This window comes from Zea mays, chromosome 6 (genome assembly GCF_902167145.1).
Source record: "Zea mays cultivar B73 chromosome 6, Zm-B73-REFERENCE-NAM-5.0, whole genome shotgun sequence".
NCBI classification, from domain to species: Eukaryota; Viridiplantae; Streptophyta; class Magnoliopsida; order Poales; family Poaceae; genus Zea; species Zea mays.
In genome coordinates, this window is record NC_050101.1 from 8,936,336 (window position 1) to 8,956,538 (window position 20,203).

At 46.9% G+C, this 20,203-nt stretch overlaps 1 protein-coding gene across 1 annotated transcript; it reads left to right on the plus strand.

The window, feature by feature from the left end:
- Positions 1–2,924: 2,924 nt before the first annotated feature.
- LOC100273449 (uncharacterized) lies at positions 2,925–6,777 on the plus strand. Its single transcript, NM_001147886.1, has 8 exons — positions 2,925–3,161; positions 4,154–4,221; positions 4,324–4,387; positions 5,139–5,210; positions 5,840–5,973; positions 6,050–6,179; positions 6,271–6,381; positions 6,469–6,777. Exons 1-8 carry the CDS (start codon positions 3,039–3,041, stop codon positions 6,592–6,594), a joined length of 828 nt encoding a protein of 275 aa, NP_001141358.1. The 5' UTR covers positions 2,925–3,038; the 3' UTR covers positions 6,595–6,777.
- The last annotated feature ends 13,426 nt before the right edge of the window (positions 6,778–20,203 follow it).

A 20,203-nucleotide genomic window follows, 5' to 3' on the forward strand; every position in this document is an offset into this window, starting at 1 on the left:
TCGACCTCGGCCACGGAAGACGGACTCGACCTCGGCTTCGGAGGAGCTTCCACATCACCCAACCTAGGGCGCAGACCAGCCACGTCAACAGGAGGCGCCATCATCACCCTACCCCGAGCTGACTCAGGCCACGGGGAACAAGACCGGCGTTCCATCTGGCTCGCTCCGCCAGATAGGCAATGATGGCGCCCCGCATACTCTGTGACGACGGCGGCTCTCAGCCCCCTTACGGAAGCAAGGGGACGTCAGCAAGGATTCAACAGCTCCGACAGCTGTCCCTCCGCCAGGCTCCAGCACTCCTCCGACGGCCACGACATCACACCAGCTGGGTGCCAAAATCTCTCCGGCTGCCACAACGGCATGTACTTAGGGCACTAGCTCTCCTCCGCTAGACACGTAGCACTCTGCTACACCCCCCATTGTACACCTGGATCCTCTCCTTACGCCTATAAAAGGAAGGACCAGGGCCCTCTTAGAGGGGGTTGGCCGTGCGGGTACGAGGATGAGACAGGCGCTCGCGTGAGGCCGCTCGCTCCCTCTCCCGCGTGGACGCTTGTAACCCCCTACTGCAAGCGCACCCGACCTGGGCGTGGGACGAACACGAAGGCCGCGGGATTTCCACCTCTCTCACGCCCATCTCCGGCCACCTCACTTCCCCCCTTCGCGCTCGGCCTCGCGTCGACCCATCTGGGCTGGGGCACGCGGCGACATTCACTCGTCGGCTTAGGGACCCCCCGGTCTCGAAACGCCGACAATTCTCCATAATATTTTTCCATGGATCTGACTTATGAGTCATTTTTATAAACCAATGTCAAAGATGAATCCATGTTTCTTACTTGGAAAACCCGAACAAACACCACTAGCACGAGGCGCTCGCGTTGGCGTCGCTCATCGACGATGAGAAGAAGCTTGGCGACTGTTAGTTCGACCTCTGGAAGCAGTCCTACGTGGTCGCATGCGCCGCTGTGTACGGCAAGCTCCGGTGCAGCCACCGCTTGGACACGGTCTAGAGCGGCTGCACCGCGCTGTCCATCGTCAAACAGGGGGACCTCATGTCATTGGCAATGCCGACGACTCTCGGGTTATTCTGGGCACCACAACCGACGACGACGCCATCACGCCGTCCAGCTCATCATCCACCTGAAGCCCAACCTGCCACGTAAGTCGCTACTGACCGACCATGAATTCTTGTGCGCTGGGATGACGGTCATTGCTGCTGTTGTGTGAGTGCCCTCGAACAAGATGTATGTACAAGAGTAACACATCCGGTGGTGCAACGACCAGGTGTACTACCTCGCTGATGAGCCCGGGGTGCACTTCATTTGGCAGCCCAACCAAGAGTCATCGGTACCCACAATGTCGCGCGCGTTCGACGACTTTTATATCAAGGATTATGGCGTCATCTCGGCGTCGGAGGTGACGCAGAGGATGACCGACAACAATGACCACTCGTCATCATCAGGGTAGCTTTTGTGCCGACTTGCCTTTAATTCTCTTCGTAAACACACACTTGCCTTTTTTGTTTAAACAAGCGTGTATGGTGGTGCGTGCCTGATGACTAACGATGTACGGTGGAACTTCTACCGGCAAGTGTGACACGTGCTCTCCAATGATGAGACTATGCAAATCGTGACATATATCGAAGTCTGCATGACACTGATGGTTGCAATGTAGTAGTGAAACAACTAAATTAAAATAACAAAATTTATGTATGGCTAGGATCACAAATAGATTATGAAACATTTTTCTTATAACAATATAAGACACATTTTGTATATAAGTTATCATGATATTATATGCTCCCGTTACAACGCACGGATACTCACCTAGTGATATACATAAAGTACTCATGCTTTCTTATTATTTTTATTTCAGATTATTTAATAGCTTAATTATTCAATAAATGATGGCATAGCGACAAAGCAGTCCAAATGACATGTTGCTATTCAGAGGTCAAATGGAGTCTTGGACTTCATTCTTTGAGTTGTTACTATTATTGATTTTTGTTTAAATGTTGAGTTACAAGTCGATAGTTGTTTACAAACGTTACAAGTAAAATAAACATAAAAATCTAATGCAATAATGACTAAGAGACGAAGAGACCTTCAACCGTTACTTTATACTCATATCTATTAGGGCAGCCACAATAATATAGACAACACACCATCGGCAACATTCATGTCATATATATACTAGATCATAGTAAATATTTGCAATGGTGTACATTATATATCTATAGCTATTTTGAGTGCTTAATACACCCTATATACCACCTAAGTTTCAACGTATAGTCCCACTCCAAATTCAAAGATAGCAACACTTTCTTTCTTTATTTAATTTATTCCCACATAAGATAGATACTGATATAGATTCCTTGTAGAGAGTTGACTGTACACTATTATAGTATTACGGCTGGCCAACAACTTCAATAGTTATGTAGATTTTAGTTCTCTAAATCACAAATTTAAGATGGTTCTAAATAACTTTAGGATTAAGATGTTGCTAAATAACTTTAGGAGTAAAAATGTGACTTATCCAATAGTTCTCTAGATATAGATTGCAGTTTTGTATCTATAAAAAAAATAGGTCACAAATGTTAACAATTAACTTCATTATCTACATAATGCAGTCAAAATTTTTTATTTAAGGAGTTACTAAATGGTTATCAAATATAGAGAGGAAATGGAGTTAGATAAAAAGTTGATAAATTTAGAAAGTTAATTTAAAGAACTGTTGAATTTTTATGTTGACTACCTGAACTACTGGAGTTGCTTTTGTCATTACTCATATCTAAGCAAGTACCCGTATTTGCAGCATTTGCAGCGAAGCCCCTGCATGCTCAAATCTATGGGCGTCAGCGTAAAATCCCCAAAGTAGCCCCAATTGTTCTTGACTTCGCTTGCATTCTATTCCACCGCTCACCACAAGAAGCCACCTCAGGCTCACGCCGCGGTTCCACACGAGCAAATCCCGCCGCTTCCTCCCCACGCACCCCTTCCCATCCTTCCCGAAGCACGAGGCGAGCCGGGCCGCCGGATATGGCGCCGGCGGCGCCGTACGGCGGGGCCGAGTCGCAGCGGCAGGCGGACCTACTCAAGCAGGAGGGCAACGCCTTTTTCAGGAAGGAACGCCTCAGCGCCGCCATCGACGCCTACACCGGGGTAAGCCTGACTGACTCCCCGCTCCCGGCGGCCAGGATCATCGGCCTGCTTCGCGTGTTGCGCGCTTGCTGTCCCAAGTAGTTACGTGCGCGTCATTTCCGTTACCCTGTTCGATCGATGCGCTGTGGAGTGAGCTACGACTGCGGCGTGCAGAGTTCTGTTCAGCGCGGCAGCGCGTTTGGTGCGTCCCTCTGACAATTTCTCTGAATCTATGCTGAATTATCCGAGATCGAAGTGGTCTGTGGTATTGGCAGTTTGGCACTGCTGTTCTGAATGTCTGACGTGACGTGTTTTTGGCTTCTGTGTCGAAGGAAATACTGTATTGAAGATGGTTACCTCTTGATGTAGCCTTATTTGTGTGCACTGGTTTGGTGGCCTGGTTACTGATTTTACATATTGCTTACTGCCATATGGAGTGGTTTGTTTGGTTAAAGGTTAAAACGTAAAACAGTGATGTTTGATATGTAGTTGAAAGTTGCTGTGCAACAGTGCAAGTCGCAGAGCATTTCTACCTTTTAAGATATTGTGGGGGCTAGGCGATGCTAACATGCTGGTGTTTGTAGTTCTCTAGGCAGTTAATGCTAGGCAGGGAAAGGGGGTGAAGAGGGTTTACTGGGAAAGGTGCAAAATTGAGTGGAGAGTTGATAGAGATTTTTTCCAATCTTTTGCTAGGGTGTACAAACATCATAGGCTTCTAACATTCATATTCTTGCAAACCACTGAATTATTCAAAATTGATTCTGGGTTAAGGAACATGACATTGGACAAATTGGTTTTAGCCACTCAGCTAAGATTATAGCTTACTACCTCTAGTTACCTGGGTAGTTGCTTTTGTCTGGCATTTCTAAGAAAATGTTGGCAGCTATAGTAAATGCACAAACATAGCTGAATCAATGAACACTAGATGCTAGTAAAACTCTTGTCACCTGCATTTCAGATCCTGTATATCTTGAACCTCCTTTGCTAACTTCAGTGCCTATTTTGGTTGACAGGCCATAACTCTTTGCCCAAATGTTGCAGTATATTGGACCAACCGAGCACTTTGCTATAGGAAGCGGAAGTGTGTAAAATTGCTAGTCCCTTTATATTGCTTCATATTATTGATCAATTTGGTGCACAATCTTAGTGTTTGCATCATATTATGTTCCTATCTAAATGGCAGTGAGTGGACTAGAGTTGAGGAAGATTGCAGAACAGCTATCCAGCTTGACAGCCAGTCTGTTAAGGTGAGTGGGTGCCTGGACTTGTCTTTAATTATCCTCATTTTTGTTTCCATCTGACTATGGTCATATACCAAACTATCGAGAAAGCACTCTGTGCACATATTCACATGCTAGCTGAATTATGCTTCATTCGGTATTGCGGGAACCAGCTTCTTTTCAAGAAGTAGGTGAAGTAAAAACTTGGTAGACATTTGATCCATGAATTTTCCATCGTTATCACATTTTTTATTATCTATTCACATTCACTCGTCGGCACACTACAATGCAAGTGACAACTAAGAATTAGCGCCAAAATGAAACTGTTATGATTCTGTATGCTAACTTGACTGTACGATTTAGCACAATATGAAACTGACGTTAATTTCACAACATCTAGTGATGGCCTGGTGACGTATGCAGTAAGATATATGCTTCATACATGTACAGGGTTTATTCCAAGATTCTTTGATTTCTTCAAGGGAGCATGTAATATATGTTTATAGCTACATCTTGGGATGTGATATTATGGAGTCAAGGGAAGGAACATATAGCCCAAATAAAATCAAACACCATAGAATCTGTTTGTTACTTGTTTGCAAACTTCAAACCATCTGAACTCTCTGGCTCTAATCATTTTGAATTGTACTTGATTGACTGTTGAAATTGAGGTGGCACTGCATTTCAGCATAGTTTTTTTTTCTTTCCTGGGTGAGGAAAACATCACATTTACTCCTAATCTGGTCTTAAGATGATAACTTGCTTATTTTGTTGGCAGGCACATTACATGCTCGGGTTATCTCTTGTCAACAGCCAAAGATTATCAGAAGGAATAAAATCACTGGAGAAGGTATCCCCTCCTTCCCAAGCATGTGTCTGTGTGCTTGTATTACTTTTCTAGTTTGCTGTTTTCACTTACAATCAGTTTTGAACACTTTTACCAACTATCAACAGTTACCCTCCAAATTTTTATCAAGCTGAGCTCCCACAGTTATTTGCTTCAGCTGCGCTCGCCTGTGTATAAATAAAATAGTGTTCTCATGGTGGGCTGACGATCCAACTTATTTCTTTGGTCCTAGCATCAAACTTTTGTGTATAAATAAAGGCCTCAAGCATGTCTTTGCTCCTGCTCCATCTTGTCACATACAATGTTAGTTGTCTCGGCACGGAATTGGTAAAAGAGCATAGAACACCACTTTTTTTTAAAAAAAATATTATCATCGAGATACGCTGTTCTTTTTTTTTCTATCTCGTAAGGACAACAGTTCTGACCTGAGTCTGAATTACGAGTAGCTGAACTGACAATTAGACAGCACATGCAAAAAGCAGTGAAACTATAATGTCTAGTGCCACACTGCCACCACCTTTAGTGGACTTGTCTATTTGGACAAATTATGTTGTTTGAGCTAGAAATTTAGAATCTAATTTCTCTCTATTCCATTTTTTGATGATGAACAAAACTTTTTTTTTCAAAACTAGTCCTTGGAGCTTGGAAGGGGTGCACATCCTGCAAGCTACATGGTTGAAGAGATATGGCAGGAGCTTTCTAAAGCAAAATACATCGAATGGGAGAGCTTATCAAGAGACCGAACTTGTCAACTGCAAAAGCTGAAGTGCGTGACTTGAATCTATCTTTTCCGGACAGGGCTATACTGTAGCACCCTAATGTATTTGTTCTGTGTCTTTTAGGGTAGCATGTAAAGAGGCCCTAACGAGTTACAACAGCCTTGATAACCCAGCCGCAGGTGCGCCAGTAGAACAGCTAAATGAGCTCGAGGAAGTTTTCAAGAAGGCTGCAAAGACTGATACTCCAGCAGAAGTCCTACACTGCCTCACTCAATATTTTATTTCGCACTGTTGGTTTTGTCAATCTGGTCTAAGTCTAACCACTCAGCCTATCTTATTTGCAGGTACCTGACCATCTCTGTTGCAAAATCACACTTGATATCTTCAGAGACCCGGTGATCACCCCGAGCGGGATTACCTACGAGAGGGCCGTACTTCTCGACCACCTTCAAACGGTAACCGACACAAGCGTCTGACAGTTTGTTGCAAAGCACTCGTGGTTTTTACATACCAAGCTTATGAACTTTGTAACCTACATGTAGGTGGGGAGGTTTGACCCCGTGACCCGTGAGGCTCTTGAACCGCACCAGCTGGTTCCTAATCTTGCCATCAAGGAAGCTGTGCATGCGTTTTTGAGTGAGCATGGTTGGGCTTACAAGATTAGATGATCGCTTTGGAATACAGGTTTTGGATACTGTCGGATGTGACGGTGGGATTTTTTTGTTCACTGTTGGGGGGCAGATTTTAATCTGGGATGGCTGCGTACAGATTCACCTTCTCCAGTTGTGTACATATGAGATGCTCATTATGATAGTAATTGTGAACAGTACACCAAAGGAAGTGAAGTTGAGCGTCTGAGTTCCTGACTGCATCTTCAGTTTTAAATTGTGTGTGAGGGAGGGCGAACTGTGCTGTCAAAGCACCCATAGAGGAGAACTGAGCCGACTGCGTGAAGAACTGAAGAATGCACACATGGGGGATCTTTTCACGCGGACGCAAAGTGGCATGGCATCATGCAAAGCCTCTCGTTCCATTCGTGATATCCTCTATCACAAGCAGAATATATACAGTGGGTGGTTGTGTCCAGCTAGCGAGGCGTGCCAACATGACCATATATGGACCGATGCAAGCTCTCAGCCAGTCAGCAACCGCTGAAATCCTCCAGTCTCTAGAGACAAGAAACCTAACAAGTTGTGACTACTTTGTTGAATCCTCAAGCAACATAACAGCTCAGTTGCTCCTCCCCTAATCGTCACCTATGGAGTAGTAGCGTACAGTATGTACTTACCAAAACTGCGCATGTACGCACCTAGCTAGGTTATAAACACCACCATGGGTCCATGGCAGACAATGTCACTGCGTACGTGCAAGAACTGGAGGCGGCGACATTGCAGTCTGCACCATGGGGAGCATGGGCTACGACAATGACAAGAAGCCCAGGGAGCAGCAGGCCAGGAGGCCGAGTACGGCCACCATGTTCCTCCTGGTCCTCACCAACGCGGCCTCTGTCTTCGTCTTCTCCGGGGCCGGCGCGGCGCTCCACGCGCACGTCGGGCGGCGCTACCCGGCCGTAGTCCACGCCTGGAGCTCGGCGAAGCTGCTCCGCGAGCTCAACGCCACCGGGCTGGCGGTCGCCGCCAGCCACGCGGAGGTGGTGGACCTGTCGGGCCGCCTCACCGCGGCCAACAAGGTCCTGGAGGCCATTCTCGGCGGCTCGACCGCCAAGCGCGACATGGAGGCGGCCCGGGAGGAGCAGCGGGAAGCGGCGGCGGGCGGGCTGTGGCAGCGGGAGCTAAAGCTGGGTGGCGAGCTGAAGCTGGTGGTCGGCCCGCACAGGGGCGGGGGCGCGGACGCGGTGACGTTCCCGTCGCTGGGGCAGGCGTGCCACCGGTACCGGGACGAGCTGGAGCGATACATGAACTACACGGTGGGAGGGGAGTGCCCCTCCGACGAGGCGTCGGCGCAGCGGCTGATGCTCAAGGGGTGCGAGCCGCTGCCGCGGCGGCGGTGCCGGCCGCGCACCCCCGCGGGGTACGTGGAGCCCACGCCGCTGCCGGCGAGCCTGTGGGCGGTCCCGCCGGACACCAGCATCGTGTGGGACGCGTACACGTGCAAGAGCTACGGCTGCCTCGCGCGGCGCGGCAAGGCCAAGGGCAGCTACGACTGCAAGGACTGCTTCGACCTCGGCGGGCGGGAGAAGGACCGCTGGGTGCGCCGCCGTGATAAGGAGAAGGGCGACGAGCGCAACTCGCTCGACTACACCATCGACGGCGTGCTGGGGTCCCTGCCCAGCGGCAGCGTGCGCATCGGGCTGGACATCGGCGGCGGGTCCGGCACGTTCGCGGCGCGGATGCGGGAGCGCGGCGTCACGGTGGTGACCACGTCCATGAACTTCGACGGGCCGTTCAACAGCTTCATCGCGTCGCGGGGGCTGGTGCCCATGCACCTCAGCGTGGCCAGCCGGCTGCCCTTCTTCGACGGCACGCTGGACGTGGTGCACTCCATGCACGTGCTCAGCAGCTGGATCCCCGACGCCATGCTCGAGTCGGCGCTCTTCGACGTCTTCCGGGTGCTGCGCCCCGGCGGCGTGTTCTGGCTCGACCACTTCTTCTGCCTCGGCACGCAGCTGGACGCCACGTACCTGCCCATGTTCGACCGGATCGGCTTCAAGAAGCTGCGGTGGAACGCCGGCAGGAAGCTCGACAGGGGCATCCACATGGACGAGTGGTACATCTCCGCGCTGCTCCAGAAGCCCAGGAGGTGATACCACGGATGGATATGGATGGGTGCATGCTTACGACTTACGACATCGCACGCAACTTTGAACTTTCCACGCATTACGGCACTTCTCTGACTCCCCTAGCCTAGCTTCTCCTCGTCTTCTCCATGCCGCATGTACTTATTGGTACCTCCCTCTTCCGCCGTCTCTCCATTTATTGCCTATAAATCAGTTTAATTAAATCCATAGGTTCATACTAGAGATGATTGAGTTTCGATATAGACGGTTCTTCTTTGAATAAGAACTGCTTGGATAACCCAACCTTGAACAAAATGATGAGGTGGTTCATGTGTACATATTTGCGAGTGAGACAGCTCTCAGATTTGATGTTTGGACTCAAGGCTCCAACAGTCGAACTTGATGTATGTTTTGATGCATCATGGTGGCTGTCGAACCAAAATGATGAACTACCACATGTCCTAGCCTCGGGCAACCACCAAGACAAAAACCGGCATGCATGGGGAAAATTATTCGAAATTCGACCACTTTGTCGGTTTTATATTAATTTGATCCGAGTTTGATTCCTTTGTTTATTTTTGCCTAAATTTGTTTCCCCTACCATATTTTCTTGCCAAATACCTCCGGCTTATCGTTTTGTCGCTGGTGTCATGTGACCATGAATCATTGGTTGATGCCTTGACCTTGATGGTGTCATACTGTCGGGGACCATACCATAATTAGGGGTACCCTCAAGACGCCTAATTCTCAGCTGGTAACCCCCATCAGCATAAAGCTGCAGAGGCCTGATGGGTGCGATTAAGTCAGGGATCAGTCCATACGAGCGACTCGATCACGCCTCGCCCGAGCCTAGCCTCGGGCAAGGGCAGCCGACCCCGAGGGGTTTCCGTCTCGCCCGAGGCCCCCCTTTAACGGCGGACACATCTCCGGCTCGCCCGAGGCCTTGCCTTCGCTAAGAAGCAACCCTGACTAAATCGCCGCGCCGACCAAGTCGCAGGAGCATTTAACGCAAAGGTAGCCTGACACCTTTATCCTGACGCGCGCCCCCCGGCAGAGCCGAAGTGACCGCCGTCACTTCGCCGCTCCACTGACCGATCTGACAGAAGGACAGCGCCGCCTGCGCCACTCCGACTGCAGTGCCACTTGACAGAGTGAGACTGACAGGCGGTCAGGCCTTGCCAAAGGCGCCATAGAAAACTCCGCTCCGCCCGACCCAGGGCTCGGACTCGGGCTAAGACCCGGAAGACGGCGAACTCCGCTCCGCCTGACCCAGGGCTCGGACTCGGGCTAAGACCCGGAAGACGGCGAATTCCGCTCCGCCCGACCCAGGGCTCGGACTCGGGCTAAGACCCGGAAGACGGCGAACTCCGCTCCGCCCGACCCAGGGCTCGGACTCGGGCTAAGACCCGGAAGACGGCGAACTCCGCTCCGCCCGACCTAGGGCTCGGACTCGGGCTAAGACCCGGAAGACGGCGAACTCCGCTCCGCCCGACCCAGGGCTCGGACTCGGGCTCAGCCCCAGAAGACGACGAACTCCGCTTCACCCGACCCCAGGGCTCGGACACCGCCCTGGCCTCTGCCGACGACCTCCGCCTCGCCCGACCCAAGGGCTCGGACTCGGCCTCGGCCATGAAGGACAGACTCGACCTCGGCTTCGGAGGAGCCTCCACGTCGCCCAACCTAGGGCACAGGCCCGCCACGTCAACAGGAAGCGCCATCATCACCCTACCCCGAGCCGACTCGGGCCGCAAAGAACAAGACCGGTGTCCCATCTGGCTAGCTCTGCCAGATAGGCAATGATGGCGCCCCGCTAGCCCTGTGACGACGGCGGCTCTCAGCTCCCTTACAGAAGCAGGGGGACGTCAGCAAGGACCCAACCGCTCCGACAGCTGTCCTTCCGCCAGGCTCCGTTGCTCCTCCGACAGCCACGACATCACACCAGCAGGGTGCCAAGATCTCTCCGGCTGCCACATTGGCATGTACTTAGGGCGCTAGCTCTTCCCCGCTAGACACGTAGCACTCTGCTACACCCCCATTGTACACCTGGATCCTCTCCTTACGCCTATAAAAGGAAGGACCAGGGCCTTCTTAGAGAAGGTTGGCCGCGCGGGGACGAGGACGGGACAGGCGCTCTCTTGGGGCCACTCGCTTCCCTCACCCGCGTGGACGCTTGAAACCCCCTACTGCAAGCGCACCCGACCTGGGCGCGGGACGAACACGAAGGCCGCGGGATTTCCACCTCTCTCACGCCCGTCTCCGGCCACCTCGCTTCCCCCCTTCGCGCTCGCCCACGCGCTCGACCCATCTGGGCTGGGGCACGCGGCACACTCACTCGTCGGCTTAGGGACCCCCCCGGTCTCGAGACGTCGATAGTTGGCGCGCCAGGTAGGGGCCTGCTGCGTGTTGACGAGCAGTTTCCCGTCAAGCTCCAGATGGGCAGTCTCCAACAACCTCTCCAACCCGGGACGGTGCTCCGTTTCGGGAGTCTTGAGTTCATGTCCCTCGACGGCAGCTACGACATGATACTCCTTCCACCGCCGCGCGACGACGACAATGGCGGCCGACAACCCGCCCGCCGGCGGCGGATTCGACGACGTCTTCCCCGCGTGGTGGAAGAACAACATTCGAGCTCGCCCCGTCCTCTCCCCCGCCATCGGAGGAGGAGGCGGGGCAACCAAGGCCGAGCGGGAGGCCGCGCTTCGTCGGCTGTCGAGCGAATCGACGTCCCCAGCGCCCCAACGGAGGGCACGCCGGGCGTCGACCTTGCGTTCGAGACGAAGGCGAGCGCCGCCCCCCCGCGACACGCCAATCCTGGGCAAGTGGACGACGCCAGCGCACTCGCGGAGAGCTTACAGGACGTCGCCCTTGTACCTGAGACGACGGTGCAATCAGTCCCTGGCGTGACTATGACGCTCCTCGTCGACCAAAAGGTACCGACCAATTCCCATCCTACGTCATTTCGACTCGGCCTCGACCCGCCTAGCGACCTCGCTTTGGCGGGCGCTCTCGTTGAGGCGAGTGCAACCCCTCCGGGGTTTCGTATGCGGTCGCCTTGGGACCGGTTGGCGGACGTCTCGACCTACGGACCCTCTGGGTCCGAGGAAGATGACGATCCCAGCGTCTGTTGGGATTTCTCTGGATTTGGCAACCCCAGTGCCATGTGGGACTTTATGACCGCATGTGACTACTGCCTCTCCGACTGTTCCGACGGTAGCCGCAGCCTCGGCGACGAGGACTGCGGCCCAAGCCGCGAATGTTTCCACGTCGAGCTAGGGGATCCCTCCGAAGGCAACCGTCTCGGCATGCCGGAGGACGGTGATCTCCCTAGGCCGGTGCCTCGCGCCGACATTGAAAGTCGCCTAGAGGGGGGTGAATAGGCGGAACCTGAAAATTAAAACTTTATCCCCCAACTAGATCCCTTGATTAGTAGTTAGAACAAGATATACAAATATCGGAGAATAGAAACTAAGTTCTTGCTTGAAAAGAGTATTGCTAAATAATGTGGGAGAGATAAATCAATACAACTAATAAGTTATAGAATAACAAAGCAAGAACCCTTAGATGAGAAGAGCACTAGGACAAGTTCTTTCTTGCAACGTGTTGCTTCACTAAATGGGAATTTAACTTGAAGCAACACCAAATGATATTAGCAAATAATGGTGCAAGAAAATCTTAGAGCAAGGGAAAACAAACAAATCACAAGCAATAAACACAATGGACACAGGTGATTTGTTTTACCGAGGTTCGGCCTTCGAAGGCCTAGTCCCCGTTGAGGAGTCCACTTAAGGACGGGTCTTTTTCACCCTTTCCCTCTCTCCCCCGATCACACAAGGATCGGTGAGCTCTTCTTCTCCTCAAGGATCACTCTCGATCCCACAAGGACCACCACACACTTTGGTGTCTCTTGCTAGCTTTTACAAGCCTCCAAAACTTTGGAGGAAGTTCAATGGGAGTCAAAACTCCACGCGCAAATGAACACAAAGATGAAGCACACACTATCTCTCGATGAATCTCACAAGGCACTAGTGCTAAACTCAAATGAGTAGCTCTCAATTGCTTGCTCTCTCTTTTGTGGCACTTGTGTTGATTGTAGTGGTCTAAATCTTGTGTATAGGATGGATCAATGAATATATGTGGTTGGGAGGGCTTGAGTATGTCAACTAAATGACTTGGAATGTTGCTTGGGCTCCCACACTTTGAAGTGGTCGGTTGGGGTGGTATTTATAGCCACCAACCAAAATCTAGCCGTTGGTGAAAGTTGTCTGTCGAATGGTGCACCGGACAGTCCGGTGCACACCGGACATGTCCGGTGCGACAACCACGTCACCCGGCCGTCAGGGATTCGACCGTTGGAGCCCTGACGCTGGGCCCGCCTGGATGTCCGGTGGCGCACCGGACATGTACTGTAGAGTGTCTGGTGCGCCACTACGCGCGTGCCTGACTCCTGCGCGCTCTGGCGCGCATTAATTGCTGTTGCAGGTGACCGTTGGCGCGTAGTAGCCGTTGCCCCGCAGTTACACCAGACAGTCCGGTGTACACCGGACATGTCCGGTGAATTATAGCGGAGTAGCTGAAGTGAATTCCCGAGGCTGGCGAGTTCTGGAGGCCGCTCTTCCTTGGAGCACCGGACATGTCCGGTGTACACCGGACAGTCCGGTGAATTATAGCGGAGTTGCCTCTGGAATTTCCCGAAGGTGACGAGTTTGAGTTTGGAGTCCTCTGGTGCACCGGACATGTCCGGTGGTGCACCGGACATGTCCGGTGGTGCACCGGACAGTCCGGTGCGCCAGACCAGAGGTGCCTTCGGTTGCCCCTTTGCTCTTTTGTCGAACCCAATACTTGGTCTTTTTATTGGCTAAGTGTGAACCTTTGGCACCTGTATAACTTATACACTAGAGCAAACTAGTTAGTCCAATTATTTGTGTTGGGCAATTCAACCACCAAAATTGTTTAGGAACTAGGTGTAAGCCTAATTCCCTTTCAATCTCCCCCTTTTTGGTGATTGATGCCAACACAAACCAAAGCAAATATAGAAGTGCAAAATTGAACTAGTTTGCATAATGTAAGTGCAAAGGTTGCTTGGAATTGAGCCAATAAATATCACTTACTAGATATGCATGGATTGTTTCTTTATTTTTAACATTTTGGACCACGCTTGCACCACAAGTTTTGTTTTTGCAAATTCTTTTGTAAGATAGTCAAAGGTAAATGAGTAAGATTTTTTGCGAAGCATTTTCAAGTTTGAAATTTTCTCCCTTTGTCTTAAAATGCTTTTCCTTGACTAAAACAAAACTCCCCCTTAATCAATTCTCCTCTTAGTGTTCAAGAGGGTTTTAAGATATCAAGTTTTGAAAATACTACTTGCTCCCCCTTTTGAACACAAAGAGATACCAATTTGAAATTTACCAATTGAAAATTATTAAGTTTAAAAATTAGGATGGTGGTGCGGTCCTTTTGCTTTGGGCCAATACTTTCTCCCCCTTTGGCATGAATCGCCAAAAACGGATACTTAGAATGAAATATAGGCCCTTTTCTTACTATTTTCTCCCCCTTTGGCAAATAAAATATATGAGTGAAGATTATACCAAAGATGGAGAGAGAAGCGGAGCGACGACGAAGGATGAGTGGTAGAGTGGAGTGGAAGCCTTTGTCTTCGCCGAAGACTCCAATTCCCTTTCAATATACCTATGACTTGGTTTGAAATACACTTGAGAACACATTAGTCATAGACATAAAAGAGATATGATCAAAAAGGATACATCAAATTAAGCATGATCATAGTTCTATACAATATAGATTGCTCCCCCTAAGTATGTGCATGGAGAGGAACACATATTTTGGTCTTAAATGCCAATTGCACATAATTAGGTTAATGAGAACATATCTATATCATGCAGATTGTGAAGTGCATTGTGTCATAGTATAAGTGTGATGCTCATGACAATTTATGCACTTATGAAAGCATGTTGTAAACAATTTAAGCATTTTCCTTTAAGGATTTCAAAGAGACTTAAGGATCATCCACCTTTGAAACAAAGGCAGCTCATCCTCGTTACAAGGTTAAGCTTTAAGCTCTTTGACAATAAAAGTACTTCTTCTAGTTTTACCAGAGATGCACTAAAGCAGGAATGAATTTTAGGAAATTAAACTAGGTATGAAGCAGGGATAATACATGGACATGCTTTCTCTTCCTTTTATACAAGATATGCAAAGAATGTACAGAAAAGAAAGATTTAGGTACAAGTTTTAAATGAAAGGAGATAGTTTTACCCTTTTGTACCTTCACATAGAGATGCTCTTCTTCATTGTGCTTTGTCCATAGTCTTTAGATGCTTAAGACTTATATTCAATGACACTATATGGAAATATTTTGCACAAGAGAGAGTTTTACAACTAGTGATCCTTTTCCAAGTTATTGTAAGCATATATCAAATGGATCACCAATTGTATAAATGAATCATGAATTCTCCTTTTAACTTAGTGCATATCAAGAGAGATATTTGGTTGAAAGAATATGAGGCACTAAGAGGCATGGTTGTTAATGAAAGTCATTCAATGATCAAACAAATAACACATGTGATCAAAAGAACAACATACGCATTAGATTTATCAATTAAGCTTAGGATAGGAGAATCCAGCAAATACTTCATGAGAAACTCATTCTCATGCAAGAGACTATATGAAATTTCTAAGGTAAAGTAATAGTCTCAACATAATCAAGACATAAAAAGAGGCTCCCCCTAAAGATATGCATCAAGTATTTGAATGAATTGAATGGATGCATTTACTTTAAAGACAAATAGAGAGAAGCATTATACATCTTGATCAAGGCTCATTAAATTTGTAATAACCAACTTGAGCCTAGTTTTCTCATTATGAAAGGGTTTAGAATACTCACAACCACACCATTGATTGTTTCATAGAAGTAGGTGGTGTTGTTCTTGATGTTCTCCTCTTTCATTTGATAGTCCTCCATTTGCAATGGCTTCTTTTTCCTTTCAAACTTATTGAAAATACTCAAGAAGGATGTTAGTAATACAAGGGAGTATATAATGATGGATGATTTCTTTTAGATAGGAAATAAGCATAATTCATCATCCATAAGTCACACAGATATGAAGTAAAATCCTTAATATTAGTGTACTTTTACTTGAAAAGAGGAACATGCACTATTTAACAATTTGATCACTCATAGGAATTTACTTCTTTATATTGAACTTTATTAATTATTACATAAAACAGGTCAATATGAGAATGGATATAGCAAAGGCATGAATTAGATTAAATACCCATTGAGATGGGAACCAAACTTAATTAAAAAGATGAGTTCCCATACCTTTGCTTTTACCTTTCTTCCTTTGGGTGAGGATCAACCCATGAGGCTTGTGCACTTTCTCTCTTGTAGATTTTCGTACTTGAACTTAAGAGAAATGTCAGTAACAACACAAGCACTAGTTTCCCTCTTTGTAATCATTTTTGATAAGGAATGAAAAGTGAATTACTAAAGCATGGAAACTTTATAATATGAACTAGATCATTCCTTGAAGTATGCTTAGTTTTAACTAATGGACCAAGCATAGTAAGTTCTTTAGGATTATGGAAATAAATCTAATTCACAACATGGAGAGCGATGAATGAGGAAGAATCATATCCAATATAGGCAAGGAGCAAATCAACATAAATCATTGGATTGATTTTTCTTTTTATGTTAGATTACACGCTTCCAAAGAGAAACTTATTCTCTACAAGTGAGACTACTTGGGTTACTTAGATAAAATCATTAGTCTCACTATTCTAGTTATAGAGAGAATTTTCCGTTTAAAAATGTCCTAAGGATTTGAATTCCTTACATGACACCTAATTCTTTTAAGAACATGAAGTATCTCTCTATATCTAGAATCATGGCAATAATAGGATAATTAGTAAAAGAAAACGTGCCATGAGATATTTACAACAAATTAAAGCATGTAGATTGCTATGGTATAGAAATGATGAATATGCAATCTACCATATGAGAGGAAATTCTTCAAAGAATGGTAATACAAATTTAAAGACATTTGAAGTGCTACGTATTTCTATGTGACTACACAAGACACTTAAGAAATGATAATTTAAGATACTTGCACTTAAAGGCTTAGAAGTTACCATCCTTTGACTTTCCTCCATGTTGTAGGCCTTGATTTTTCACATATGATAATTCTTTATTTTCTACAACATCAATACCTTCCTCGAGAAGATGATATGAGTTTAAGATGTAGTAATTTGAAGAATAACCTTGGGTCAATCACAGATAAAGATCATTGAAGATTTGATAGCTTGAGTTAAATTGAATCAACTTTCTCAAGCACCCCAAGGCTTCATATCATCTCCTTTTCCTGCAAAGCTTGTCAAGCAAATTTTGGTACCCATTTCTTGATAGGTCCATCATGGTTAGTCAACAAAGATCTAGGAACCCAAAAGTCCTTTGTATTAGCACTAGGTAAACTCATTACCTTTCTAGCACAAGTTGCAATTTTGGGTTGCCTAGTTACATGAGAATTAATTGACAAGCTAGGAGTGGAGTTGTTACCAATGGGACAATCCTTACATTGATGTCCCTTCCTTCGGCATATGTAGCATAGGCGTTTTTCATGTTTTGAAGCTTTCTTCTTTCCTTGTTTGCTTGCTACATGGTTAGTAAAAACTTTCTTTTCTAACCCTATGCCTTTTTGTTTTAAATGGGGACAAGATCTAAGCAAGTGTCCCTTCTTGGAGCATTTAAAACAAAGTCTATCATCCTTGTTAATAATCAAGCCATTTTTAATGAAGGGACATGACCTAATCAAGTGCCCCTCTTCAAAGCATTCACTACACCTTTTAATGTGAAGTGTGGCTTGATCATTACCTTGGATGTTACCTTTTGTGGAGGCGTGGTTGAGGCTTTTGGAGGAGGGGTTGACTTTCATCTTTTGTTTCTTCCTCTTGGCAATCCTCAAATCCTTGACATTTTCTTCAAGGGATGTAGTGTATGCTACGGTTGTTCCCGTCTCAAGCTTCTTCACCATGTGATCACGGTTATCTTGAGAAGGTTGAGCAATGCACTTCCCTTTCAGTTGTGCCAAGCTCATTTTTAGCCTCTCATTTTCTTCTTTGAGCTTTTCATATGAATCATCATTTGTTCCTGCAAATTCTAGCTCAAAGGAAGATTTGCTTGTTGACGGACAAGCATTAGCAATGGTAATATAGTATCAATTTGAATACATGTGCATGAGTGAGGTTGTTGGGATTTTAAGTTTTCTATCACAACCTCGTGAGCAATATTTAATATGATATGATCATCTCTAAGATTTTCATGAGAGCATAGGAGCATATCATATTTATCTTGAAAAGCTAGATTTTCAATTTTTAGCTTTTCTACTTGGTCCTTAAGCAAGGTATTCCTATTTACTAATTGAGCGATACAATGTAAAGCGTTATCTTGCTCAATTGAAATAGTTTCATACCTTTGGACCAAATCAACATGAGAGCACTTTAGCTCCTCATGTTCTTTAGTCAACTCGTCAAAGTGTTGCATCTTCATGGAGAGAATACTTTCTAGCCTTTGACGAGCTTCGCCTTGTTCTCTCGCTCTTTCTACAAGTTTGAGCATGACCGCCTTATCTTCTTGGCTTAAGCGAGCGTAGAGTTGCACAAAGCTTCTTTCTTCCTCCTCATCCTCATTTGTGCTTCTGCTATCATTTGTATTAGCCACACAACACATGTGGGAATTAAAATGGGAAGACAAACCTTTTGGAGAGGTGGATTCATCGTTTGGTCTCCATCGTTCATTTTCTTCTTCTTCCTTGCAAGGGTTAGCATCACAAATACCAAAGGAAGTAGAAGCATAAAATGAACTATCATGTTTGGACTCATCAAATTTGCTTTTAATTCTAGTCCAAATATCATGCGCATCATGAATAGGTTCATCATATTTTGATATGAAGGCACGATAATCTTTTTTGCTAAGAGAATTAGTTAAGATGTCAAAAGCTAGATAGTTTAAGCGATAACATCTTTGATCCTCCTCGGAATTAATTTCTCCATTGAAATTAGAGGAAAAAAATACTCTTGTCTATAATTTGTTCTAATCGTGGATCTATGGTCCTAAAAGCATTTATCACACTAGCGGACCATGAGTCATAATTAGAACAATCATCAAATAATATTTCAAGAGTTACCTCCTTTTGAGTTACGTTCGATGGAGGAGTCTTCTTGTTCTTTTGGGATCTTCTACGAGCCATCACTTCGAGTTGTTAGACTCAAGATGAAGTGCCTACCTCTGATACCAATTGAAAGTCGCCTAGAGGGGGGTGAATAGGCGGAACCTGAAAATTAAAACTTTATCCCCCAACTAGATCCCTTGATTAGTGGTTAGAACAAGATATACAAATATCGGAGAATAGAAACTAAGTTCTTGCTTGAAAAGAGTATTGCTAAATAATGTGGGAGAGATAAATCAATACAACTAATAAGTTATAGAATAACAAAGCAAGAACCCTTAGATGAGAAGAGCACTAGGACAAGTTCTTTCTTGCAACGTGTTGCTTCACTAAATGGGAATTTAACTTGAAGCAACACCAAATGATATTAGCAAATAATGGTGCAAGAAAAACTTAGAGCAAGGGAAAACAAACAAATCACAAGCAATAAACACAATGGACACAGGTGATTTGTTTTACCGAGGTTCGGCCTTCGAAGGCCTAGTCCCCGTTGAGGAGTCCACTTAAGGACGGGTCTTTTTCAACCCTTTCCCTCTCTCCCCCGATCACACAAGGATCGGTGAGCTCTTCTTCTCCTCAAGGATCACTCTCGATCCCACAAGGACCACCACACACTTTGGTGTCTCTTGCTAGCTTTTACAAGCCTCCAAAACTTTGGAGGAAGTTCAATGGGAGTCAAAACTCCACGTGCAAATGAACACAAAGATGAAGCACACACTATCTCTCGATGAATCTCACAAGGCACTAGTGCTAAACTCAAATGAGTAGCTCTCAATTGCTTGCTCTCTCTTTTGTGGCACTTGTGTTGATTGTAGTGGTCTAAATCTTGTGTATAGGATGGATCAATGAATATATGTGGTTGGGAGGGCTTGAGTATGTCAACTAAATGACTTGGAATGTTGCTTGGGCTCCCACACTTTGAAGTGGTCGGTTGGGGTGGTATTTATAGCCACCAACCAAAATCTAGCCGTTGGTGAAAGCTGTCTGTCGAATGGTGCACCGGACAGTCCGGTGCACACCGGACATGTCCGGTGCGACAACCACGTCACCCGGCCATCAGGGATTCGACCGTTGGAGCCCTGACGCTGGGCCCGCCTGGATGTCCGGTGGCGCACCGGACATGTACTGTAGAGTGTCCGGTGCGCCACTACGCGCGTGCCTGACTCCTGCGCGCTCTGGCGCGCATTAATTGCTGTTGCAGGTGACCGTTGGCGCGTAGTAGCCGTTGCCCCGCAGTTACACCAGACAGTCCGGTGTACACCGGACATGTCCGGTGAATTATAGCGGAGCAGCTGAAGTGAA

Excerpts from the sequence above, each read along its gene's own strand:
- LOC100273449 (NM_001147886.1), top strand. The coding sequence starts at position 3,039 with ATGGCGCCGGCGGCGCCGTACGGCGGGGCCGAGTCGCAGCGGCAGGCG. Across the intron at positions 5,974-6,049 it reads TGTCAACTGCAAAAGCTGAA|GGTAGCATGTAAAGAGGCCC; the intron begins GTGCGTGACTTG and ends TGTGTCTTTTAG. Across the intron at positions 6,180-6,270 it reads AGACTGATACTCCAGCAGAA|GTACCTGACCATCTCTGTTG; the intron begins GTCCTACACTGC and ends TCTTATTTGCAG.